A 25,206-nucleotide genomic window follows, 5' to 3' on the forward strand; every position below is an offset into this window, starting at 1 on the left:
GTGTGGTGCTCACTGCCTGCACACACTCAGGATCCGCCCACCGCTCCGCCCTCCTCTTCATGCTTGTATCTGTTCTCCCTGCTTTCTCGGTGACAGCAACTAAACAGCAGGTAAACTCAAACCTCCATGCTGCACCCTCTCTCCCTCTTTGGGTGGGGGTTTGGAGGTGTAATCAGATGGTGAGATGGGGGGGGGGTCTGGAGGTGTGATCACAGTGGAGGAATGGGGGGGGGGAATCTGGGCGTGTGATTAGAGTGGTGAGATGGGGGGGGTCTGGAGGTGTGATCAGAGTGCGTGAATCTGGGGGGGGGTCTGGAGGTATGATCAGAGAGGTGAGATGGGGGGATCTGGAGATGTAATCGGAGTGGAGGGATGGGGGGGATCTGGGCATGTAATCAGGGTGGAGGGATCTCGGCATGTTATTAGAGTGGAGCGATGGTGGAGATCTGGCAATGTGATCAGAGTAGATGAATTTGGGGGATCTGGAGGTGTGTTTAGAGTGGATGAATCTGAGGGGGTCTGGAGGTGTGATTAGAGTGGAGAGATGGGGGGGGGATCTGGGTGGGGGATCTGGAGGTATATTCAGAGTGGAGGGAATCTGGGAGTGTGATCAGAGTTGAGGTAATCTGGGGGTGTGAGGGAGTGGAGGGATGAGGGGGGATCTGGGCATGTGATCAGAGTGGTGAGATGGGGAGAGGGGATCTGGAGGTGTAATCAGAGTGGAGGGAATCTGGGGGGTGTGATCAAAGTGGAGGGAATCATGGGGTGTGATCAGAGTGGAGGGATTCTGGGAGTATGATCAGAGTGGAAGGAATCTGGGGGTGTGATCAGAGTTGAGGGATCAAGGGGGATCTGGGCATGTGGTGAGATGGGGGGGGATCTGGAGGTGTAATCAGAGTGGAGGGAATCTGGGGGGATGTGGTCAAAGTGGAGGGAATCTGGGGGGTGTGGTCAAAGTGGAGGGAATCTGGGGGGTATGATCAAAGTGGAGGGAGTCTAGGGGATGTGATCACAGTGGAGGTAATCTGGGGGTTTGATCAGTGTGGAGGGAATCTGGGGGGGGGGGGTGATCAGAGTAGAGGTAATCTTGGGGTGTGATCAAAGTGGAGGGATGGGGGGGGTCTGAGCATGTGATCAGAGTGGTGAGATGGGGGGGGATCTGGAGGTGTAATTAGAGTGAAGGGAATCTAGGGGTGTGATCAAAGTGGAGGGAATCTGGGGGGGGGGGGTGATCAAGGTGGAGGGAGTCTGGGTGGTGTGATCAGAGTGGAGGTAATCTGGGGGTGTGATCAGAGTGGAGGGAATCTGGGGGTGTGATCAGAGTGGAGGGAATCTGGGGATGTGTTCAGAGTGGAGGGATGAGGGGGGAATCTAGGCATGTGATCAGAGTGGTGAGATGGGGGAGGGGGGTTCTGGAGGTGTAATCAGAGTGGAGGGAATCTGGGGGGTGTGATCAAAGTGGAGGGAATCTGGGGGTGTGATCAGAGTGGAGGGATGAGGGGGGATCTGGGCATGTGATCAGAGTGGTGAGATGGGGGGGATCTGGAGGTGTAATCAGAGTGGAGGGAATCTGGGGCTGTCATCAAAGTGGAGGGAATCTGGGGGGGGGGGTGATCAAAGTGGAGGGAAACTGGGGGTGTGATCAGAGTGGAGAGAATCTGGGGGATGTGATAAGAGTGGGGAGAGGGGGTTTTATAAATATATTTACAGTATAACGCTGAAAATGTATTTTTTTGTAGATGTGAAAGCTGAACACCAGGCAAAGTATACAGATAAAATAATCTTAGGACTCATTCACACGTGCTTTAATCTCTGAAGAGCAATCCACATTTGGATAGTTCTTCAGAGAGCATATGCTAGCTGGGGAGAAGGCATTGTATCGTCTGCTCAATGCTTGCTTTAACCTCTTGAACCCAACACTAGCGTGCCACAACTGGGGGGGGGGCGCTTGCAGAGCCGCCCGATTCACTTAAATGGGCCGTGTCCAATGGGCACTACAGAGGGTATCATTTTATCCACATCCGCTGTCTCTGCAGCCAAAGAGGATAGCAGTTGGGTGGGGGGAGGGGGCGGTAAACTGCAAGGTTTAAATGCTCCCCAACTGCTAGTGTGAAGGAGCCCACATGGAAGCTGTTATACCTTCAAAATCATTTGTATTTTTGTCCATTTAGTCCTAAAATGTACACAGCTCTGTCACATAGCACGGCCCCCTTTGGCAGAGGAGGGGAGCTAATCTTTTTTTTCAGTTGCAGTTAAGTAACACTTATAGGTCTTCTCCTTCCCCCCAACCTGTGACTGGACAATGAAGGGAGAAGCAGCCGACTGATAGCTCATCTCTCTGTGACTCTGCTCTCTTTTCCTATCAGCATGCTCCTTGTACTGCTACAGAAGGATTATCTGTGCTGCTTCTCCTTCTTCCACTGTGAGCTCTGCTGCAGTTACTGCAAGAGGCTACTTAGGTATTTAAACTGCATATAAAAAAGTAATAACTGCCTGCAGTTCATCTTTAAATAAATGGATAGGCTGCAATTGCTGCATGTTCATTATGTGCCCCCAATATTTTCTGATTATATCTGCTTACAGCTCTCTGAAGGAACATCAAACGTGCAAGTGATGTACGGCCTGAAGCCCTTCAGCAACTACTCGGTTGGTGTTGAGGCCTGCACCTGTCTGGCTTGTTGTAGTAAAGGGCCCGTCGCTCAACTCACCACTCATGCAGCTCCGCCCTCTCACCAGCGCCCTCCGCTCATAACACACAAAGCTTCAAGGGCAGTGTCACTGCGGTGGAGCCAGCCGCGGTCACCAAATGGCATTATTCAACAGTAAGTATTTAATTTCTGTGACATTTAGAAATATCTTATAATTAATTAACTAAATGTCATATTTCGCTCAAGCTCCTTATGAATGAACCGCTGGCAATGCGTTTTTAATCACTTCCTGCTGTTTGCCCATGAGAGGTATGACAGGATCTGTACATTCTAAAGGCAGGTTTGGTCATGAACATTTGTCTTCGTTTGGAGTCATTTCATTTCAAGTTCATTTTTCAGTGAAATAGACAGCAAGTCGCATCCACTTGTCATGTCCCCCAAAGAATGACTTTCCTTTTACTTTTACACTTTGGAAAAAAATTACAAGAAAGTTAAAGTATAACTAAAGGCAAAAGTTTTTTTTTTAGTTTTTGGATAGAGTGGAGAGGGATTAGAACCCCTGTCAGTCATTGCTATCTGTGCCCCTGAAGATTCGTCCTCTCTATTTGTCCTGTTTACCATTATCATTTAAAAGTGAAAGTGAAAAGAAAATCCCAATTTTTGGGTTTTCCCCAGAACAGTAATAGAGGGGAAATTTTCCAATGGGGACACTAGTTCTAGTGACCTGGAGGTCCCCAAGGAATTCCCTCTATTTGCAGGCATTTCCTCTCACTTCCTGTTTGGCTATGGGACAGGAAGTGAAGGCAAAACTCCCCAAATGGACACAGATGGCGAAAAAAAGATTTGATGGGTTATAACTCTCCCTTACTCTATCCAAAACGAAAAAAAAAAAGTTTTGCCTATAGTTCTACTTTAAAGTGACACTAAGCAATATTCTTGTTCTACAAAAAAGTAATCCATACACATACTTGCCAACTGTCCCTTTTTTCCTGGGACAGTCCCTGCAAATAGGAGTCTGTCCCAGGTAATTTATATTGTCCCTGGAATTGCCTGTTAATCGGGCTGCCCATAAATGTTACGCAGAAGTAGTGCAGCTGAATGGGAGACTTATTCCAACTCTGCTATTGTGGCCTTAAATTTGAAATTCCCTTTTTAATATCCTGTAATTCTCTCTATATTGAGTAGACTCTATAATCTGAAAAGCAGGCGAGATTAATTATGCAGAGTGGGTGGAGCTTCAGGGAAGTGGGTGTGGCAATTGATAGCTGTGCTGCAAAGTGTCCCTGAAAATTGTTTTTAAATGTTGGCAACTATGCATACACATCCACTACTTAATTCCCCTGTAATCTTTTGTTTCTGGAAATGACTGTGTTTTCTGTTCTGCAACGTCCTTTGTGAGTTTTTGAATCTCACCCTTTTCCACTTCACTTCCATTTGTTTGGAATGAACAGTGCATGTTAGTTGCAGTCATGTACACTGTTCTACACATCCCATAGTCCAGCCTTTTTTTAACCAGGGTGCCCTGAGGTTTCTTCAGGGGTGCCTTGGCAAAATGCCTAAAAATTGCCCCAAAATTGTATACAAGCCAGTGGGTGGATGAAACCTGCCTTTTAGTTACACAGTTTTCATTGTACATCATTACAACCTTCTATCTTCCAACCTCCTAACGACCAATTACATTATTAGTTGATATGGAGGATGTCAGTTGCCTCCATACCATCCTTGTTTGTCCCGCCCTTGCCTCTCTCCAACAGCTTTGGGGTCTCATTAGCTGAGTGATGGAGAAAAACTAAGGGAGAAGAGAAACATTGGAATACTAGTGAGTTTGCTAAAGTGTATTGGATTTGGAAGGATAAATCACCTCTAACGTTGGGTGTCCTACGTGTGTTGATGTTGCTGCATTATGTAAAACTATCAGAATTATTTTTACATTTTAGAATTGGCCTCTTCAAGATTTTCCATAATTTTGGAGGGTTCCTCGAGATTGTTCATAATTTTAAAGGATGCCTTGACTGAAAAAAAAAGGTTGAGAAATACTGCCATAGTCCATAGTTCATCTTGGGAGCAAGAGAGGGTGGCTACGTTCCTCCATACATTTGGAGCACAGAGAATGAAAGTAGCCACCCTCTGACAATGAAGTCAGATCACAGCAGATTTGGAGGAGGCTGAGAGTAATAGAAAGGACTTTTCTGAGTCAAAGTGATACTAAACACAGACTGTTTAATTTACATCCTCCCTTCTATCTCTGTATATGGATAATGGCACTGTAATTACATTATTAAAGAAGCTGTCACATGACCCAACTCTTTCCCAGCCTGTCTGCTGGGATACATAAGCAGGAGAAGTTTTCTGTCCTCTGCTGCTGGTCACATGTTCAAAATTATTAAAAAAAAACAAAAAAAAACAGCCTTTGGAGTACAGAGTAAAAATAAATAATTCATATCAATAAATGGTTTTAAATTGTCATACAAATATATATTTGAAATTAAATCTTCATTATTTTTTTCCAATAACATAGTGTGGGCGGATTTCTGCCAGTCACAGGCTGTGTCACGCCCCTCCAGACTGTGTCTTAGAATAGGAGGTGAAGCCTCCATTAATCTACATGTAATATCCATATCATGCCTCCCGTTGTGTTTAGCTGGTTGGTGGGTATGGAGGAGGAGGAGGGAGGGAGGGAGGGAGCTGTCATTTACCACTGTGTATACGCCCACATGTGTGACTCTATAGTGACATGATCTGCTCAGATGTAATAGGGCGGAAATGCTCAGCATAGAAACTCACTGAAAACTGAGCATGTGCAGAGCTGCCAACACTGCTTTGCAAAATCCCTAACTGGGGACACTTGGGCAGAAGGGAGAGATAGAGAGCAGCAGGATCAACCAGGTTTTTTTCAGAATGCAGAAAACGAATCTCATAGTGACTGAGTAAGTATGAATAGCATTTAATATACCATTTATTGATAGTTTTTTATGATGTGGATTTAGTAACACTTTAAAAATACATACTTGAACAGTATTTTGTTTTTGAACCAGAGTTTAGCATTGCTGTAAGACACAATAACACAGACAGAGGCAAGTCAATGACTAATTATTTGCTATCTGAGCATTCACTGTTTGCTAGATTATGAAATAATAAATGTAGTAGTATAATTTCACTAAGTTAATATTATATTTTCAGTAAGTATATGGTTTGGATTACAAAGGTTTGGTGAACCCAGCGCTGGGCTCAAGCACCCGCTCAGGCACCCACTCATGCAATATAGGAATGGGGAAAGAGTCTTCAGTCTAGATTTGTAAATATGTAAATCCGGCCCTGGAGCAGGTGATTATTGGTACTTAGCTCATCTAACATCCAACACAGTACCATGGTAGTGGGGGGAGAGCCTTAAGTCCATGGTAGGTTTTAAGTGGATTTACACTAGATATACTGTCTTTATTCCCTTGTAATACGTTTGGGAAGGTGAAATGTCATTGATGAAAAAGATGCCATTTAAAGATGGTTGGCAAACCATAATCACAGACGTGTCATTCGGCATCAGAATGCTAATATTATTATTTAAAGGTTAATGTGGGCTCTTGCCTATGTCAACAGGTTAGAGTGGCAGCATTAATCTTCAGAATTAAGGATTTGTTAAAATGTGTCTCTGTTTTTGTTTCCCTCTTCTTACCACCTCTAGAAATGTTTGGCCTAAATTTGGTAAGAAAGCTAAAAGGAAGGAGGTGAAGGAATGTTTAAAGATTTCATAAGTATCAGGACCTGTATGCTGGTGGCACTGTGCTTCCCAGAGCAGAGGGTTGTAGTTTTGGTACCCACCAGCAGGTGTCTCCCAGCAGCTAGCAGATCCCAGAATTCAGTTTCCACCTGATGCTGGCTGCTAGGAGAGTATTTAGGTCCTTCACTACTAGTGCCTCTTGCTCCAGTATTTTGCTGCTGCCAGATTTAGTTTGCCATTGATCCTGATCTGGCTTCTGCCCTGTACACTGCTGCCTTGTACCTGTTCCCTCTTGTTCCTGTTCCCAGTTTTTGTTCCCCCTTCCCATCTGCTCTCTGCACCTCCGGGTTTGCCCTGCTTTTCTGTGTTCCCCATTTTTGTATATATTGTATATAGTTAGTTGCGGTTAGGCTTTCTGTCTGTTAGGTTAGTTAGTTAAGTATTCTGTCACTGGGTTTTTTTTGTTGTGCTGGTGTTTGGATGGATTTTGTTTCACTGTAAATATATATTACGTAAAGCATACACAGTCTGATCCCAGTCTCCTGGCTGTAGTCAAGCAGATATGGCCATCCCTGCTGATGACAAGAGGACTCTTTAGGGGTTGTTCACACTAGCAGTGCTCTCTGAAGAGTAATCCACTTTCAGATCAGTCTTTGGAGAGCATTTGACAGGTGGTAAGAAGGCATTGTTTTGCCTCCATACTGCTTGCTTTAACCCCTTAAGCTCTGCACTAGCGCGCCACAATTACGTGCATCGAATGTGGTTGCGGGGCATTTTCAGAGCAGCTCCATTCACTTGCGTTACGTTCAGTGGGTGCTACATTCACTGAATGTGACAGGGGGTATAACTCTTGCTATAGCTGCATCTCTGCAGCTAAAGGGGGTAGTGGTTGTGGAGTAACTGCAACTCAACCATGGGGTTTTAATGTCCCCCCAACTGCTAGTGTGAGCGTGCTGAGAACAGTTCCAGAAAACTAAAACCAGTCTCCCTTTCTTTTGTTTGTTAGTCTGAACCAGTTGTCTCCAAACTGTGGCCCTTTGCACGCCTTATCTGGCCCTTGGGGTACTTTTCCTCCCACTGATATAAGACATTATTCCTTACACTGACACCAACAATGTGGCATAATTCCTGGTGGTGACATCAATTACAAGGCACTATTTATCTCACTGACACCAACGATGGGGCACTATTCCTCATACTGACACCAACGATGGGGCTACAATTCCTCAAACTGAAACCAATGGTGGGGATCTATTCTGCCCACTGACACCAATGATTGGGCACTATTTTTCCCACTAATGCCAGCCAATGGATCACTATTCCTCCAACTGATACCTATAATGGAGCACTATTAATTTCACTAATACCAGTGACAGGTCACTATTCCTCCCACTGACACCAATGAAGGGGCACTATTCCTCTCAATGATACCAAGGATAGGGGATTATTCCTCCCACTGACACCAAAGATGCTTTTTATTCCCACTGATGCCAGGACAATTTCTGCTCCCAATGGCCACAGTCTGGTGCCCCTAAAGTCTTAAGGACGGTAAACTGTCCCTGTGTTTGGAAAGTTTGGAGACCCCAGGTCTAAACCTGCATAAAAGCAGACCTTTTACTGCCTCTAGTTGCTCCTTTTAGTAGTGTTGTTGCCAAAATAATTGCATGGGGATGGAGCTTATCAAAACACTCCATCATTATGGTGTGTCTGAAGCAACATGATGTAAATAAAACTCTGGCTACTGGAGGACAAAAACCAACACCCATAGATTTTATTGTTTGTGCGAGTTAGAGGACTATGACCTCTGAAGGACCCCTTTACTAGACATTGATTGTGAATCTTCATATAACCTGCTGTGCCAAATGCAGTCAGATTTCGTGCATCACCGGGATGATCTTTATGTATTCCCTTACCATTTATAAGGATATAAAACTCAGCTTACATAAAAAGTAATATAAAATAAAAAAGTTATAGTTTTATCATGTTTTAATTTCTTATTTTTAACAAAGTTCATTGAATTCTGAAATATTTGTGTTTATTTACTGCTGATAGGTATGAAGTCCACCTTCAGATGATCTGTCCCCCAACCACTGGTATGGTTGGAAATATGTGTATCCATGGCCCAGTGGAAGTTATATATTCCGGAATAGAGGAAACCTGCAATGTTACACATCTCCAACCCTTCACCACCTACCTTTTCCGTGTTGCCTGCTACAATTCAGAAGGAAGTGCTACCTCCGAATGGATCAATTGCATAACTTTAAAAGAACGTACGTCAGGGGCGTGTGGCTTACAACTCCCTGCCAATGTGAAAGGGATTTATAGTTTCAGTGAAAGCAAAACTAAACCCACTGATGTAACTGTTTCCTAAAAAGAAAGCTCAAGCTGAAAAGACCAATACAATATTAAATCCTTAATGTGGAACTTAACCCATTGATTCACCCATTTCACAAAATTATTACATTAAAGATATACCAAAAATAATAACTACCACAGTTACTTGTGTTCTAAACCAAACTGTCAACCATTGAATGGTTGGTGTCATAAAAAACCACATGTGCTGCACCAAGGCAACAGTAGATCAAAGGCTAAGATGGCAACTCCCTTGGCTGTAAAGGATAGGAGGGTTTAGTTCTGCTTTCTTTGATCCAGCATACCAATGTTGCTTTCTGCAGTTTTTTATTTACATTCTGCCAACTAGCACATACTCAGCGTATGCTACATGAAAGCATGCCTTTGATGATAACTATCACAAATGTCATTGTGCTTATGTCAGTTCTCAACAACTTTCAAACTCTTAGATGGCTGATGCCATAGCTGATCACATATGCATGACCATTGCAACCCGCAGACCTACATGGAGGGTTAGATGGAAGTGAAGTTGCCCCATATCAGAAATGTTAGCAAAAAAATCTTTCATTTTAGAAAATCCAAGGCCATCCAGCAGGAATAGAGATGTAGATTTTGGTTTTATTTATTTAAAGAATAAGAGGGTTTTTTTCAGTTTTATCTGAAAACATTCAGGTGCATCAAAACAAAAGGGGTGCAGTAAACAAGCCTGTCTCCTATCAGCATGCTGTCAAGAAGGACCTTTGCTCTCTGGGTGAAGGCAGTGATCTCTCTGCAGAGGTCCAACACAGCCCACCCTACTGAGTGAGTGCTTTCTTCTCAGCGGTGAAGAATGATTGAAGAGCTATATGTCTCAGGGGCTCTAGGAAAAGGCATTGCGATAACATAGGTGTGTTAATGCAACACATGGTGGGAAGGGGGCCTTAAAGCGTTAGTAAACCGCAAAAACAAAACCTAAAGAAAAAATGGTCCCTTGCAGGACAATAGCATAATGTGCTAGTATGCATTGCATATTAGCACAATATGAAAGACTTACCTTAGAACAAAACCCTCCAGAGCTACGCTGTCACCACTCACATGACTTTCATCTTCACCTGGTCTTCCTTCCGGGTTCGCAGGCTGCGGCTGTTTGAATGGCAGAGCCGCAATAACGTCACACCTGCGCATGTGCGTCGGAGTCACAGCCATGGCACAGCTCTCTCAATGGACAGCATACTGTCCATTGAGTGCGCAGTGCGCATGCGCCGATAACGACTACAGTACATATCTCCTAAACCAGGGGTCTTAAAACCATGGCCATCCAGTTGTTCAGGAACTACAATTTCCAACATGCCTAGTCATGTCTGTGAATCTCATGCCTTATGGGATGTGTAGTTCCGCAACAGCTGGAGGGCCGCAGTTTGAGGAACCCTGTTCTAAACGGTGCATTTTTAGGAAATGTTTACTGTACCTGCATGTAAGCCTTATTATAGGCTTACCTGTAGGTACAAGTAAACAAGGGGGATTTTAATACCAATTTAAAGCAGTATTAAACTCCCATTGTGTCTTTTTTTACCCTCCTACCTGTATTGCCAGGTTGTTTATGTACCACAGCCGGTTCCTGTGCTGCTATCTAGGTCCTCTTTAGTTGGCTGCCCCTTTGGGGGTCAGGAAGCCAGTTCTGGATATCGTTTCAGGCCTGCACTCTGGCCACTCTGAGTCCCTGGTCCTTTACCCCCCTGGGAGATGTGATGTAAATATTCCAGGAGACCGCAGGACCAGAAACATATCATTCTATTCTACAACGGCAATGACCAGAACAAATATTAAAAAAATAAATATAGAAAAATACTGTATAGACAGGAAAAAAAATAAAAATTTGCGATTGTGGAGGGGTGGGGAGGTTCGGGAGGAACAAACTCCAGTTTTGGAGAGAAATTCCACTTTAAGGTATACCTAGTAATTGTGTATGTTGCATGCAATGCTAACATTGTGACTGTATTGTGAACAATTGGTTTTCCCAGGCCAAAGGTTAGCTATGAGGAAGTGTGCTAACTGGTTTCTATTCCTGCCCTAAGTGGACAGAATTATAAACTGAAGAGTAACGCTTTCTATGCAGTTCTGATTGTCATGCATCTTTAAGATACTTCATGGAATTGATGCAGTCACCATCTCTAATGTGTTTATAGTTGATGAGAGACGAAGGACCATGTCCTTGGCATGAGCACAAAGTGGTTTTCTTTTGGATTTAGTATGAATGAACTGCTCCTCCATAATAAACAAGTGTTGGGAAGTATTGATTGATGAGTCAGCAAAATGAATTATTATTCACAAATTGCTTTTTAGGAGGCGTTTTAACAATCAGGAAACATGCTAATGGCCGCAGAAAAAAAGGAGATAAATTAGCGGCTGACATGGCTGCATAATTCACTTGCCAAGACCACCACTTTAAAGAAAAATTTATTTACTTCATAAAGTCCTTTTTGCTCCATCCTCATAAATACTCAATTTGTCCAATCCTGTTTATCTTGGAAAGTGGAGCAAGTCATACTAATTAGGATGGATAATTTATTGATATTTACTTAAAGGAAATTGTGCTTATTTTTTGTTGAGAAAGCAAAAAACTGTTCCTTCTAGCTTAGCTCTACTCAGGATTAGGGTTCCAACAAATATTGTTGCATATCCTTGCCTGCAAATGTACTGGAGATACTGAGGCAGGCCACGTTCTTTTTTCTGTGGTGGTGCAAAATCCAGAATGAAAAAACCCGTAAGTGAACAAAAAACGTGCACGTGAAACACACACACTAAATAGTGCACTTAAGGGTGTGCTTTTAGTCCACCCCCCTAGGACCTCTACCCTGACCCCCGGGGTACAAGGCTCCTGACAGGGAAATAGGTTCACATGGCCTGCCTAGCCAGAAGGCTTGGCAGACCCCTTTCTTCTAGGACAGCCAAAGCCTCCATCGAATACTAGGTCAGGGGAGTTCTCCCGAAGACAGACCCCCCCCCCCCAGAGGCAAGGGAGGAAGGAACCTGAGGGCCACACAACCTTCCCCTAGACATCATAATAAGCCCAAGGACTCACATTATTCATCCAGTGAAAAGCACACACAAAAAGTGAAGGTAAGAAAGGTGGGAGAAAAATAAATAGAAAATAATAAAGTGGCTGTGCATGGCATAAATTGCACCGGACTTTAGCCAAAAAGCCAAGCCCATAGAGGTGCAGTGCAGAAAAAAAGTAATTTAGTGCTGTGACCGCACAGCGCCCCCACTGGATCACTGATAAGAACAGATACTACACTGCAGGCCATGTTGGTGGACTTGCTGATCAGGAAGGTTAAGTGGAAAAGACTGCCTGATATGTTTTTATGTAACAGTGTTGAAATGAATGGCTCTGCACCAGTTGGTATAAACGGAGGTAGAACAATTATTTAATATCAGGCAGGTCAGCCAGTTCAACCATTGCTTATAACAGTCTTGGAGTACTTAGACTAATGAAGGAGCAATTCCACGCAGCAAGGTTATCTTTAGTAAATCGCTAATGCCAGGTTGGAAGCACTAATTCTGTGGCGCTCCTGGGCTCAGGCCAGACATTCAGATATTTACATATTCATAACAAGTTATAAATAAGCTTCAAATCAAGCCCTCACTAACCATTGTAGCTGCAAGCACTGTGGAGCAATTAATCATTAAATTCCAAAAGTGCTTAAAGTGGTATTAAATCTTTAGTTCTTTAGCTTAACACATTGATCACAATGAAATAAACATTCACCAGTGAAAATTTTGTTAAAATTATTACCACAGCACTTGCAGTTTAAAACTTTTTAATGCTGCTGTCTCCTGTGGCAGTGATCACGACATCAACCTAACTAGGACATAGGCAAGGATTAAACAACAAAAATGGTGCATACTCAGTACTCAGTTAAATGAGTTGCTGAAAGTGCTCAATGACTTAAGGTTTAATATCAACGCATGTCCTCCTCTCAGCAGCTCAGCTCACCTTGCGCCTACTTCAGGCAAAATCTCAGCAGCTCAGGTGCCCCCTCTTGGCAGTTATTCAACAGCCTAAATTCCCCTTCCAGCAGTGACCCACTAGCTCAGCTCATCCAACTACCCCTCCAGGCAGTGACTCAGCCTATAATGCTCCCAGCAGTGACTAAGCATCCTTAAAGCCCTTTAATTTCTAATGTACACACTGAGTCCTGGTAGGTGGAACAGGGGGAGCTGAGCTCCTGAGAGAGGCTTTCGCAACTTTAATGCTTCTGCCATGAACTTTAAGACAGAGTGTCTCTTTGGTGGCTACAGCTGTCAAAGTCAATGAGGGCTTGTTTGTAAGCTCATTTACTCCTTGTTATTGGTATGTAAATACTTGAATGCCCAAAGCCTGGCCATAGGTTCCATTAGGTCAGAAAATCTTTAGGTTAATTCCTTCTGCTGACCTCCCCCTCACAAAAAAAGGAAAACTTCATTTTCATAGCACTTACCGTAAAGAGCCCTTTCCACGTGTGTAAAATAATCATTTAATTTAGAATCTTTTGTGTTTTCGGGTTTAATTACTTCTAATTAATGTTCCATATTAATTATTTTGTTGTTTTAGAGCCGGAATACAAAGCCATTTTTAATGTGTTGAGTAATATAACAACAATATTTGTGGACTGGCGGCTCAGTTTTCACCTTCATGGACAGCTGAAGGAATTTGTACTAACGGAGAGAGGAGAGCGTCTATACAGTGGATTAGACACCAGTGTCCACATTCCAAAGACCTCAGACAAAAGTGAGTGAACCCTGCCGGGGCAAACTTCCTTCCAGGCTGTCTATACTGATCCTCTTCATCAGTGTGCAAAGTTAAAAATCTTGACTTACATTCATGTATTGAGTTAATTGTCATCCAGTTTTTGGTTTATTTCCACAGTAAACAATAATTAATGCTCACCATAGTGCATTCTTATAGGCAGTAATGGGAAGATTACCTGTCATGCAGTATGATAATGTCATGAGTATGATAAGAGCATCTAAGGGAGCTACAAAATGAAGTCTAGAGTAGGGACAAAATGGAGTCCCTAAACCAAGATCTGGGAAAATGTACAATTAGGGGTATGGGATTACCACCTTCCTCATAACGTTCCTCATAACGTTCAGAGGTGCAGCACAGCGGTTAGAAAAATGCCTCTATTAAGCCTTCAAACTAAGACTGAGGTCAGTTTGTTCTGAGTTGAAAAATATAAACTCGTTAGTTAGTTGATTTATTATATCTGCTCAATAAGTGCAAAAAAAAAAAGTATTGGTTGATCCTGCCAACAATCTTGTGAGCTGGCCACTTCCTGTGTTTTCTGCCTGTACTACAACTAATAGTTGCAAGTGGTAAAATTAAAAAGTCCTGTGCAATGCTGTCATATTTGAAATATGTTTATAATTATAACAAGCCGTAAAACACTTTGCCATCACACCCATTCACATCAGTAGCTAGAGACATTGTGGAGAAATGAATCTTCAAAATTCAACAGAGGCTCTGAAATCACAGCTATTGTTTATGAAGAACAGAATCTTGGAAGCCTGCCAGACTTAAACAAACACAAGGTATATTTAGGTTGTTAGGTATTGACTTCAGAGTCTTTGTTGTAACCTTGTAGGAATCTTTGAGAATTATTTTTTTCACAGTACAAACAGCTAGAAAGGTCAGAGGTGGCTTGCTATAAAGCTCTTTTTTAGTCTGTACACAGGTGCACTTTAGGGCTGCTCTATTAGGTGCAGAGGTGATTGTGCAAGGGCCTATTCTTATTATATTTATAAACTGTATATTCTTTTGTCTATGCCACACACATTCCCATTATACCTGAATAATTGCACCAGCTCAGTGCAGATAAGATTCAGGAACCCACTAAAGCTTCATAGATATGAACATGTGATAACCTAGGGGATGCATTCAGAAAAAGAATAATTTAAGAAGTTGGCAACCGCACACCGATTTGAAAGTAGAAAATGATAAAATCCATTTATTGAAAGTCCATAAAATCCATAGTGACAAACCAGAGACAGGAGACAATACAGTTGACGCGTTTCACGAAATTATATTCGCTTAGTCATAACCGGTTATGACTAAGCGAATATAATTTCGTGAAACCCGTCAACTGTATTGTCTCCTGTCTCTGGTTTGTCAATATGCATTTTATGGACTTTCAATAAATGGATTTTATAATTTTCTACTTTCAAATCGCCAACTTCTTAAATTGTACAGCTGTCGGGATTGTGGATCTAACCAGCACCCTTCTGATTGTCAGAACATTCCTACACCGGAGCGGTCTTTTTTCTTTCCTTTATGTTTGGATTCAGAAGAAGAACCCTGAGCTGCTGATGCAGAGTTGGAAGATCCTGCAGAACATCAGATCAGGAACAGCAGTACTGCAGGACAATCCAGCCAGGGGCTAAAGAGGAACAGCGATTGCACTGTAGGTTTAGGAGGCAGGACTTTCATAGCTCCCAGTGAGCTTGTGACAGAAACACACAGCAATGGTTGGAGGAGATGCTGGAGATAGCCAGGGTAGGTGCTCGGTAGTAGCATAAAGCCAAAACCAGAGACAGAAGCATGGCCGCTGGGGTAGCTGAGGTTAGCAATGGGTGGGCAATTTACAACATACATTTTTGTTGCTCCATTTATACAGAACAAATGTACATGCACTTTCCCTGGGCAATGGTAATTTTTAAATTAATCATTGATTAAAGTGGTTGTAGACCCTTACATATACCCAGTGAAGGGATTATCCTCAGTGATACAAAGTTTTGAGTTTATAAGCTTGTCTGAGCTGTCTGTAAAAAGGGGGCAGACCTTAGTGAGGAGAGCTCTGAGAGCTGATTGGAGGAAATGGACCCCCCCCCCCCTTTACACAGCACACAGGAACACAGCTGAGGCTGTCACTCAGCTGGAGTTCCCTTCCCTGTCACCATTTTTATCTTGGTGTCAGAAAAACTTGTCAGAAATGGTAGCAGAGGAACGAGGCAGCAGACAGAAATGACACTTAGTGCTCTGGATTGAGGCAAGTACACACTACAGAGGGATATGCTTTGTTCATATTTCATGTCTGAGGTTTACAACCACTTTAAGGAATTTTTTTGGAAGATGCCTAAACATACTGTATATATTTATAGGATATATCTATGCTTTGAAGGTGTTTCTACTGATTAATAATTCATTGGTATTTTTTCCAGCATTTTACTTTCAGGTGAAATGCACAACAGACATGGGAAGTGTGAGCACACCGATTGTAAAATATAACTCCGCCACTGGACTGTGTAAGTAGCTGCCTATTTATTTATTTTGTATTAAGGAACACACCCATATCTTACAGTACCATACTTACACAAGTACCCATGTATGTACTGTATGTGTCTATATATCTATCTCTGTCAATCATATTTTTATACATTTTATATTTATTTATTTTTTACAGGAAGTGAAGGAAAAATTCCCCAATGAGATACAGGCAGAAAATAGTTTTACTCTTTCCCATTAGAAAAAAAAGAAAAGAAAAATAAAGTGTAGGAAAGATAACATAAGATTAAAGGTGCAGAACAGAGAACGGGTCTTAGGCTGGCCATACATGTTCAATTTTCCTGTACAATTTTCTGTTAGATTTACCAAAAACCATATAATATGAGGTCAAAACTGAACAACACTTTCAATTGTATCCAATTTGGCAGGCCTTTGTACTACATAGTTGAAGGTAAATTTAAAGAAAATTGTACAATAAATTGTATAATGTATGGCCAGCCTTATTCAGCTGGCGGTACTGAATTTAAAATGGGCCAAACTTGACAGGGAGTTTAATTCTTGCCACGAAGCAAAGCATTGGAGCCAGGGCATGCTAAAACCCCCATCTGCTGCCTTTGCAATGTCAAGCAGAACTAAAGGCACTAGCCTTACTTAAGCTGGCCATACACTAGCCGAAAAATCGTTCAAACTAATTTTCAAAAATGAGAGCATACGATCGTGCCATCATGTAATGACCGAATTTCGAACGATAAATCATTCAATGGACATTTTTCGTTCAGTTTGTCACATATGCCTAGTGCAAACAGTTCGGCTGAGAAACACATTAACCTTTCAATTTATCGTTCGTTTGGCAGGATTTTCAAAACTTTTCCTTCCATTCTTCGGCTCTGAAAAATTAAAAACGATTTTCTATTTGTGCCCATTAATTGGACGAAAGACAAACGATCAGACCAAATGACAGATTTTCGAACGATTTTTTGGCTAGTGTATGGCCAGCATTACTCTCTAATGGTCCGAAGTTTGGGAGGGGTCCCATAGTAGCGATGCAATCTTCTCCTTGGGTGCCACTCTTCAGGCCACTCTTAATGTGATGGCACGGAATGACATAAGTCCTGCTCATGCGCAGGAGTCAGTCATCCTGGCACACAGGGCCGTTGGTGGTGATGTAAGCTGTTTAGTTTACATACCAAAGAAGACTGTGAGCAGGCAGGTACAAGCAGGGTAAGAGTTGGGGCATCACACATACCTGTATAGCATCAAGGGGTATGCAGTTCATGTATAGTCATTACTCTGGTGTAGTTAATGGCTAGGATGGATGACAACTCAGGGCTTGCTCAGCTGCAGAGGGTGGGCAACTACATGGCAGATGAGGTTTCATGTTGAAAAATGTAAAGTAATGCACTTGGGCATCAGAAACACGAAAGCAAGCTACTCACTAGGGGGGGAACCTCTGGGTGAATCTAAGATGGAAAAGGGCCTGGAAGTCCTAGTGTACAACAGGCTTGGCAGTGGCATGCAATGCCAAGCTGCTGCATGCAAAGCCAACAAAATACTGGCATGTATAAAACAAAAAGGGGATTCACTCCAGAAATAAAGAGATTATTCTCCCACTCTACAAGAATCTGGTCCAGCCACATCTGGAGTATGCTGTCCAGTTCTGGGCACCGGTCCTCAGGAAGGATGTGCTGGAACTGGAGAGAGTCCAGAGAAGAGCAACAAAAATAATTAGGGGAATGGAGGGCATCGGCTACGAGGAAAGACTACAATCACTGAACCTATTCTCTCTGGAGAAGAGACGATTGAGGGGGGATATGATATCCATGTACAAATATTGTACTGGTAATGACCCTAGCATAAGGAACAAACTTTTCAGAGGAAGGGAATACAATAAGACGCGTGGCCACTCACTAAAACTAGAGGAAAAACGGTTTAACCTTAAAATACGTAAGAGGTTCTTTACAGTCAGAGCAGTAAGGATGTGGAATTCTCTTCCACAAGCAGTCGTATCAGCAGGGAGAATCGATAGCTTCAAAAACTATTAGATGGGCACCTTAAAGACCACAACATACAGGGGTATACAATGTACAGTTAACAGCAAACACACACACATCATAGGTTGAACTGGATGGACTGATGTCTTTTTTCAACCTCACAAACTATGTAACTATGTAACTCTGAAATATGGGAATAAAAACAAAAAGCAGAGCGCCTCTAAGTGTTATCCGTTTAATAAAAAAGGTAAAGGCAGGTTACAGGAAAACTGCTCACATTTAAAACAGTATAAAATAGCTCATCTGTTAGGTGGTCTGCAGGAACACAGGGGTCCATGGCTGGATGTTGTGGCCCCAAGAGGTGGTGCAGCAGGTGGTGAGGGAGGTAGACGCCTAGCTAGCCAGGGCACCGTTTGGTAGGATGGCCGGCGGCTTCAGGAAGACTTGACTGCACTTGAGAAAGGAGCGCGCACGCCCTGCGAGGCTACTGCGCACGCTCAAAAACATGTCGTGCGATTGGCTCCTGGACCTGTCACGGTGGGCATCCCTGCTTGTCGGCGGAACAGAGCACCTTCCTGAAGCCGCCGGCAATCCTACCAAAGGGTCCCCTGGCTCACCAGGCGTCTACCTCCCTCAACACCTGCTGCACCACCTCTTGGAGCCACAACATCCAGCCGTGGACCCCTGGGTTCTTGCAGACCACCTAACAGATGAGCTATTTTATACTGTTTTAAATGTGGGCAGTTTTCCTGTAACCTGCCTTTACCTTTTTATCAAACTGATAACACTAAGGGCTCTTTCACACGGTCCGCCTCCATAGGCGGATCCGTGCTGCTCAGCGGGGATCGATCCGTGATCCCCGCTGAGCCGGCGGATGACAGCTCCGTCTCCGCTTGCAGTGTGGAGAGGGAGGTGTCTCAGCCCCCGCTGCCCTCTATGGGGGATCGGATGAGAGCGGACCGCTTGTCCACTCTCATCAGATCCGATCCGATCCGATCCGATTACTGAACAGATGGAAAAATAGGGTTTCCATCCGTCCAGATTTCACGCACAGGATCGGATGCGGATGGCAGTGGGTGTCAGCGGAGGTGTCTCTGCTGACACCCGCTGCCCCATAGAGCTGCATGGAGGATCCGATCAGATCCGCCTAAAAAACTGACAGGCGGATCTGATCGGATCGCCCGTGTGAAAGAGCCCTTAGAGGCGCTCTGCTTGTTGTTTTTATTGTGAGCAGGCAGGTAGGTGTCTCTTCTGTAATAAATAGCCTGCCTGTTTTTGTAGAATGCTTTCAGTTTCACTTTAAGGGGAAGTGGTGGGAGCTGGTAAAAATGTGTCTCAACCCCGTGTTTTTTTTACCGCCCACCAATACAAGTACTGTATAAAGGAGCCCTAAGAGAAAGCACTTTTACCAGTCAGTTTCTCTTCTGTAGAGAAGCTAGCCTCTTAGCTGTAAGTTCTCAGCCATCCATCTGTCTGTCTATGGTGCTTGCATTATCTTTATGACTTCTATCGGCGCAGTTATATGCAGCTATCAGTGAGCGCCGTACTATGCAGCAGGATCCGGTGTTTATCCTGGTAAATGAAGATGCCAAATAAAGGTTAGAATTACTCAGGCAGAGGATGGCAGAGGGAGCATGTAAGTCAGCTTCTGACATATTCTATTTGTGGGCATGAAGGGGGAGTGTGACACGTCCCTCTGTAGTCAGTGTAAAGATTGAGCTCTACTCATTTCATGTCTCATGAATCAGTCTCTTTTACAGCACCTCTCATATGAAAGGCTTCTCTCCACTACAGCCAGACAGAATAATAAAGAGCCCACGGCCCCAGGAAGGGGCTTCTTTTCATTTTGGAATCTTCAAAAGGAAGTTGGACAATAAATTTATTTTCATTTACTAAGCACAAGGCATCAGCCACACGTGGACTGGGGATCTGTGAGCGGGTACACCTGCGTTAGTAATAGCCCTGGTCTGTTAGCTTGATAAGATTCTTTAGGATGGATCATGAATTATCAACGCCAATATCTTAGAGTTGTGTCATTGTGAAACATGGCTGCGATCTTTTGGCACCCCCCCCCCCCCCCACCTGATCAGATATTTTCATTAAAGCGATATTAAACCCAAAAGAAAACATTTATTATATTGCAGCTTACCAAGTTTTAGATGTGATGGCTGCATTTATTTTATTTTCCTCTGGTGATCCAGGCAGCAAGACTGTTGTTTTTTCAAAAGCACAATCTCCCCAGCAAAATGTATTAGTTTACCAGGATGAGACAAGCAATTTAACACTGACGGGGTGCTTATAACACTCAGCCTTTTACTCATGTAAATCCTTTAGCCCAAAAGGAAAAAGGAAAAAAAAACAGTTTGATGTAACAGTTTATAAGGTTTGAGCTGGAATTTGGCTTCAGTTTGTTAGTGTATCTAAATCTGCTAGTCCAGCTAACACTCCCCTCCTCCCAGACTGACAATACTGCTGTTTGCTGTGCCTCCTGTCCTCCTTCATCCAGAGTGGTGTCACACTAATACACTTGCCTGGTGAAGGGGCCCTGCAGGGCTCCAAAATGTTGCCGTATGTTTAACATGTGACCATGAAATTAAAGCTTTGGAACCTTTTGAGGGATCCTTGGTTTGCTGATGACATTTCTTCACTTTGTCTACGGTTTGCAGCCTGTCGTCATTAAAGCACCCAACATTACTGAACGGCCATTTTCAGCAATGTGTGCGTGGGGAATATTTTGCATTTGGCTTTTTCACTAATACAATAGTCCAGATCACAGGTGAAAACAAAGGGGGGGAAATAAGCCAAAGAAGAGAAAATGGATGCAGCCATCACATCTAATGATTGGTGAGCTGCAATAAAATTAGTTTTTGGTTATCGATGTAATACCACTTTAAGGCGACCCTATGAGTTATGTTGTCTGAACAATAGTGACGGAGATATGGAGAAAAGTTCTGTTAATAGGTTTAGGGTTTATGTGGTGAATATAGGCCGTTGAACGTTAAAAGCTGAATTCCGGACACAAACATTTTATTTGAATATATTTACTAATAGCCACAAAGGATACAAATCCAGTTTGTGTCAGAAGCATATATCTTTGAATACCCAGATATAACCTTGTAAAAATAGTAATGACATCATCAGTGTGCTGTACATATCGTGTGCAGAGAGCAGAGATGGGAGAGTATACCTTGTATGCTATACTTGTGTTCAGGCCCGGACTGGGACAACAAATAGGCCTGGGCATTTTAGACGGAGCAGCCCATGACATATTTACCGGGAGGCACGGAGAGCATGGGGGGGGGGGGTGCGGAGAATGTGGGGGGGTAGGGTGAAGAGCACAGGGGGCGGAGAGCACTAGGGGGTGGAGACAACAGCAGGGGCCAGAGAGCACAGGGGCCAGAGAGCACAGGGGGTGGCTGGAGAGTACTTAGGGGGGCGGAGAACATGGGGGGCCGAAGAGCACAGGGTGGCCCTAGAGCACTAGGGGGGTCGGAGAGCACATAGGGGGTCGGAGAACATGGGGGGCGAAGAGCACACGGAGAGAGCACTGGAGGTGGCAGAGAGCACAGGGGGGGGCTAGAGAGCACTTAGTGGGGGCGGAGAGCACAAGGGGGGCAGAGAACATGGGGGGCCGAAGAGCACAGGGGGGGCTAGAGCACTAGTGGGGCTGGAGAGCACTGAGGAGGGTCACAGAGCATGGGGGCCTGAGAGCACAGGGGGCCTAAGAGCACTGGGGGGCTGGAGAGCACAGGGGGAGCTAAGAGCATGGGGGCCCAGAGATCACTAGGGGGAGGGGCAGAGAGAACTGGGGGGAGCCTGGGAGCACAAGGAAGAGAGCACTGTGGGGGGGAGAGCACTGTGGGCTGGAAAGCACTGGAGGGCTGGAGAGCAGTGGGGAGGGCCTGAGAGCAAAGGGGGGGACAGAGAGCAGTGGGGGGAGCCTGAGAGCACGGGGGAGAGCACTGTGGCCTGGAGAGGACTGGGGTGGCAGAGAGCACAGGGGGGCTGGAGAGCACTTAGTGGGGGTGGAGAGCACAGGGGGGCAGAGAACATGTGGGGCCGAAGAGCACAGGGTGGGGCTAGAGCACTAGGGGGGCCGGAGAGCACTGAGGAGGGTCACAGAGCATGGGGGTCTGAAAGCACAGGGGGGCCTAAGAGCACTGGGGGGCTGGAGAGCAGTGGGGAGGGCCTGAGAGCAAAGTGGGGGGCAGAGAGCAGTGGGGGGTTGAGAGCAGTGGGGGGAGCCTGAGAGCAGTGGGGGGAGCCTGAGAGCATGGGGGGAGAGCACTGTGGCCTGGAGAGCACTGGAGGGTTGGAGAGCAGTTGGGGGGCAGAGAGCAGTGGGGGGGAGAGCAATGGGGGGCCAGAGAGCATGAGGGGGGCAGTAGAGGGATAGGAGGACTAGCTCCATATACAGTAGGAAAATCCATCTCTCAATTTTTCTCCTGCAGCCCCTGAATGCCTGAAGGAGGGAGAGAAGAAAAAGACTTTCAAGAGCTGCAGGAGAAATAAAGGAGAGATGGATTCTTCTACTGAATATGCATCCAGAGGAACACGCGGGGAGCTGCACTTACTTTCCCTCCTGTCCGACGTCTCCTCAAGATCCCCTCCCTCTTCATGGTCACAGGTCACTTGATCTGTAGTTACCGCCCCCCGGCTCGACGGCTGAGCTGAATTGGCGGCCGGCCAGCCGGGCCACAGAGAGGCTGAGTGAGTGGCGCTGACGGCTCAAGGAGCAGCCCTGCTGCCTTGGCCCTGCAAGAACATGCGGCCTGACGGCCCCGGCCCACTGGGCAAATGCCCGGTGTGCCCTATGGCCAGTCCGGGCCTGCTTGTGTTAACGATAGTACCACTCTATACTTCAACAAAATGGTGACCGTCTGCACACAGACACTGCCTCCCAGTTGCATAAATGCAAATGAATTGGGTAAAAGATGGCTTCAATGCCTGTTCTCTACCTGTAGAGAACTCCTCAGATGCGTTTTGCCCTTTTAGAGCTTAATCTACGATTATCTTCAAGTGTATTCTCTTCAGGTAGAGAACAGGAGATGAAGAACTCCTCAGATGTGTTTTGCCCATTTCGGGGCAGGAGCTGAAGTCATCTTTTACCCATCTTATTCATATTGATGCAACAGGGAGTCTGTGTGCAGATGGTCACCATTTTCTTGAAGTCTACCAGAACCTGACAAGCTGATCGTGCCTGACTTGCACCAGTCTATTCACATGCCAATCGGAATGACATAGGTTTGCGGGGCATTTGAGCAGTACTATTACCTGAATACAGCATTGCAGTCACCCAGGAGGCTGTACCCTGCACATGGGCTTCACTGGCAGGGGAAAGATACCAGCGTATATGCTGAACAGGTTCAGCCACCCTTGTGGAAGGGCCCAAAAAATTACCCTCCACTTCCTGTTGTGTCTCAGTACAGGAAGTTAAGGGAAACCTCCTTAGGTGTGCACAGCCTATTACATTAGGGTGTTAACCTTGAATCTCAAACACATGCATGTGTGTGTATATATATATATATATATATATATACACACACACACACACAGTATCTCAGAAAAGTGAGTACACCCCTTACATTTTTGTAAATATTTTATAATATCTTTTCATGTGACAACACTGAAGAAATGACACTTTTCTACAATGTAAAGTAGTGAGTGTACAGCTTGTATAACAGTGTAAATTTGCTGTTCCCTCAAAATAACTGAACACACAGCCATTAATGTGTAATCCGCTGCCAAAAAAAGTGAGTACACCCCTAATTTAAAATGTCCAAATTAGGCCCTATTAGCCATTTTCCCTTCCTGTGTCATGTGATTCGTTAGTGTCACAAGGTCTCAGGTGTGAATAGAGAGCAGGTGTGTTAAATTTGGTATTATCGCTCTCACTCTCTCTAGCTTTATTGGAAAAATAAAATTGCTTAAAGTGGTGGTAATTTAACCCCATTCATGTAATTTGAACTAAGCACATATATCTGTAGTGTTTACTTGTCTCTCCCCAAAGCTCTAAGTGTATTTTCTCTCTGGTGCTCCATTCCTCTGTTATCAGTCACTTCTGACAAGTTCTCTGACATGAAACAACATGAGCTAAAAATTTGTGTTGGGGATGGTGTTTAGAGGGAGATTGTATGGAGCTTGTCTATTCAGAATACAGCTCTGCATGTTCCGTTCCTCTGCCTATGTGGAGGAGGTGTCCCTTTCCTCCAATCAGCTCGCACACAGTGTAAATGCAGACTCTCCACCCTTCCCTATGTACTGCTGGCAGAGTTAGAAAGATTTTTAACAAGATCTGTGTAGAAATGGGAAGACAGCAGATGTACAAGTAAAATGTATTTAGAAGGATTCGTTTCATCTCTGTGTATTATGTAAATCTATTCACTTCACTGGGTATATGTGAGGGTTTACAATCACTTTAAATACAGCACCTAGACACTGTGGGAACAAAGGAAAGAGTCAATGGGTATCTTAGCACATGACAAAAGGCGTTGAACTTTTCCTTTGTTCCCCCAGTTTCTAGGTGCTGTACTTAAGTGATTCTATTGTTCCAATAAGGCTGGAAATGTTTTCTTTGTTTGTTTTTTTTTGGAGTGCAGCCGTCTGGATCCTTGGAGTTTTCCATGTAGACAGTTAGACAAACTAGGCTAGCACCCAAATGTGTGAGGAGCGTAGAGGTCAACGGCGGCAGACTTCCATTGGGCGTCGGCCTATTGTCTATGGGAAAGCAGCATTGTTACTGCAGAATATCTCCCCTGATTTTCTTCATAGCAAAGGGTGAATGTATTTTCTAGGTTAAGGCTAATAAAAATACCTGGGATTTCGTGCAGCAAAGGCACCAGGGCCGCTGATAGGGGGGACCACCAGCCCTCTTGTAGGGGACCCGAGCACACAGGGGGGCCCACACAGAGAGGGGGATTAGTGATGGACAACAAATACAGAAATCTTCCTCCAGCACCTGAATCTGATCTGTCCCTCTCCCTGCTATCAGCTTTTATCTGTTGAGAAATAAACAGTTGTCCCTCACTAATCCCCCTCCCTTGTGTGCCCCCCCCCCTCCCTCCCAGCACGTATCTCTGCTCAGGAGTTTATTTGTAAATTGTAACTTTGTTTCTCTCTCTCTGTCTCTCTGATCACTGAGCTCCAACTGCCAAGCCTGTATATTTTTCTCATCTCATCTTCTTTTTTATTTAACATAGTTTTTTTTTTAGATTTAGCAGGAATTATGCGAGTTATGTTATATTTGTATCTGATAAT

At 44.3% G+C, this 25,206-nt stretch overlaps 1 protein-coding gene across 1 annotated transcript in view; it reads left to right on the forward strand.

Moving 5' to 3' along the window:
* USH2A (usherin) overlaps nucleotides 1–25,206 on the forward strand; it is a gene marked incomplete at its 5' end in the record, with an annotated part of 1,334,617 nt that overhangs the window by 1,266,366 nt on the left and 43,045 nt on the right. Inside the window, 4 exons of the mRNA XM_082250984.1 lie at nucleotides 2,584–2,822; nucleotides 8,416–8,633; nucleotides 13,289–13,465; nucleotides 15,895–15,978. Coding sequence (XP_082107110.1) covers nucleotides 2,584–2,822; nucleotides 8,416–8,633; nucleotides 13,289–13,465; nucleotides 15,895–15,978 — 718 coding nt within the window. The remainder of the gene's footprint in view (nucleotides 1–2,583; nucleotides 2,823–8,415; nucleotides 8,634–13,288; nucleotides 13,466–15,894; nucleotides 15,979–25,206) is intronic.

The sequence above is a fragment of the Pelophylax lessonae genome (genome assembly GCF_965119305.1).
Source record: "Pelophylax lessonae genome assembly, chromosome: 3".
Taxonomy (NCBI): domain Eukaryota; kingdom Metazoa; phylum Chordata; class Amphibia; order Anura; family Ranidae; genus Pelophylax; species Pelophylax lessonae.